Genomic DNA, 2,500 nt, shown 5'->3' on the forward strand with positions numbered 1-2,500 from the left:
GCTTCCTACCTGTGTGACTTTCTCTGTGACGTGGTGCGTGCGGTCGATGAGTTTGCAGGGAGCGATGATGTCCATCTCCCCGGTGGGCAGGGCGATGAGGGGGTCGGGTTTGAAATCCACAAAGTTGAGGGTGATCTGAGGGATCTTGGAAATGGTGCGGTACCGCATGAGGTCTGAGTCCGACGTGGAGTTCAGCATGTTGGACTTGCTGTTGACTGCACCTGCAAACACACACAGGCGGTTAGGTAAACATGGACAGGTCAGGCGAGGTCGTCGGTCTCTCCACCTCCACGTCCTCACCCGTGCTGCTGCTGCCGGGCCGGACACTCGCTCTGCGGTTCTTGCGCTCCCAGTCGGGCCTCATGGCCTCGATCTCGTCGACGGACGAGGCGCGGCGCATGCTGTGGAAGCTCTCCCGCGAGCGGCTGTGCGACAGAGAGCAGTTGGAGCCGGAGGCGTCTGGGTTGAGGCTGAGGCGGTGGTGAGGCGCTACGCAGGGCGACGACTGGGTGAGGGGACCCACCAGGTGGGATCTGTGGGGAGGGGCTGGGGGAGGAGTGGGCACCGGCGGGTCAGGGCCCAGTAAGGTATGCTGGTCCTCCTGGCGGTCTTCTGGCCAAATCTGTAGAGCCGATCTACGAGACAGGAAACAACATCATGGGTTGGATTTGATTAGCACAAAATTGAAAGTCAGTGAGACTTTCCATTCCAAGGCCAGACAAACATTCAACATTCTGGTCAGAATTCCACAAGTAATAGCAACATGCTGAAAAGTCCCTTTATAGGTCTGAGCCTCGGCTAGTCTCTGTGTCTGGAACATGTCCATGCAATGATTCACAGGGCCTACCTGCTTCCACTGATTTGCTCCTGGTGGTCGAGTGGTAAAGGGGGAAGAGGCAAGAACTCTCCAAGGCCTGAGGACTCGTGACTGTGGTGGTCTGGGTGCAGTGACATGGGTGTAGCAGTGGGAATGTGAGCGGCCTCCGTGTCGTCCAGAGACACTTTGCTGTTGGACAAGGAGCGCAGAAGGGGAAGACGCAGCTTGAAGCCCCGTGGACGACCTGGAAGAGAGGAGGAGGAGGAGGAGGAGGAAGAGGAGGGGGAGATGGAGGAGCGTGAACAGTGGATTTCAAACAGAGGAGTGAACTGAAGGGAAAGGAGATGTAGTCTAGGTAACAGCAGGGACATTTCAATTGGATCACGTTGAGTCTCATCAAACTTTATAATACAGCTTCAAAAACAATCTACAGGAATTTGGGACAGCAACACTGATTGGATTTTGTTTTAAGGCACAAAGGTTAAAAAAACAAAAACAAAACAAGACAGACTTGATTTTGAATATTATGCCTGTCCTACTTCAGATGCGGTGTTATCCACTGGAACAGGAAGAGCACACTCATTTTGTCCAACCTGATCCAACACAAATACCCAGGATTCACAGGGGTAAAATCACTTTCAGCAAATTGAAACGGGAGAATTAAGGCGATGGTTGTCACTTCCGTTAAGTCCACTTCAGTTATTGAAAAGGAAATGTAAATGAAGGGAAAAGCCTGTCGGACGAGGTTTTAAGCACCGAACCTGTGGAACTAGTAGTCCTCCACAACGGTGCGTCCATCGCCAGGAAGACGTTTACTTTTTACGTTTACATTTGTTGTCTGTACGATCTCTGCTTTACTACTAAATACACTGAAAACATTTACATTCAGGGCATATTGCAGACACAAACCGACTTACAATAAGTACATTTGTTGGAAGAATGTACTTATTGGATGTCACTTTGGACAAAACCTGCCTGCGACAGAGACAAACAGGAATGAAGAAAAGATCTCAAGGGTGAAGGTGCAGAGGGGAACGGTGGCAGACAGAGGAGCTCAAAGCAAACGTTCCTAGCGGAGAACAGCGAGAACAACCAACATACCGGTGACCAGCCAGGTGGGAAGGCGGTGGTTGAGCTCCTGTTTGTGGCTCTGGAGGACTTCGTTTGTCATGCCCTCGAAGTTGAGGATGAACATGATCACCAGGCCATCTTCGTTCTTCACCGGCACCACGTCCACCATGCACAGGAAGCACTGGCCTGCGTGGGAACACAGATGGATAAAGCTCCGTCACACTGATTGCATTCGGTTTTTTATCTCCGGAAAGTCTAACAGCGCCAAAACAAAATATATGGTTTTAGAATTGGGATTAACATCTCCAACCCCTGGTGAAGTCATGTGAGGTAGCAGCAGCAACAGAACTGCTTCTTCACACACACGTGGAGTTGTGCATCATTAATGTGTGTGCAGGGACACGGTTGTGTGCTTTATGAGTCGTCACAGGTGCACACATGCATGTCATGCTGTGAGTGTAAGCATATATGCACTCATTACACACACACACACACACTTTCATTCTCTCCTCATTAAATGTGCATCTGCACTTAATCAGCGTGCACACACTCACTTCCATATGAGGCCGAACACGTCCGCTAATCTGCCACACCAGTGCTAAAACAGCTAAG

General features: G+C 50.7%; 1 protein-coding gene across 1 annotated transcript in view; it reads right to left on the reverse strand.

Moving 5' to 3' along the window:
* Nucleotides 1-2,500, reverse strand: part of kcnh2b (potassium voltage-gated channel, subfamily H (eag-related), member 2b) — a 249,457-nt gene that overhangs the window by 114,747 nt on the left and 132,210 nt on the right. Inside the window, exons 3-6 of the mRNA XM_084033794.1 lie at nucleotides 1,919-2,074; nucleotides 848-1,061; nucleotides 301-635; nucleotides 10-221 (exon numbers count right to left, since the gene is read on the reverse strand). Of these exons, the coding sequence (XP_083889920.1) occupies nucleotides 10-221; nucleotides 301-635; nucleotides 848-1,061; nucleotides 1,919-2,074 (917 nt within the window). The remainder of the gene's footprint in view (nucleotides 1-9; nucleotides 222-300; nucleotides 636-847; nucleotides 1,062-1,918; nucleotides 2,075-2,500) is intronic.

The sequence above is a fragment of the Eutrigla gurnardus genome, assembly GCF_963514095.1.
Source record: "Eutrigla gurnardus genome assembly, chromosome: 18".
Taxonomy (NCBI): domain Eukaryota; kingdom Metazoa; phylum Chordata; class Actinopteri; order Perciformes; family Triglidae; genus Eutrigla; species Eutrigla gurnardus.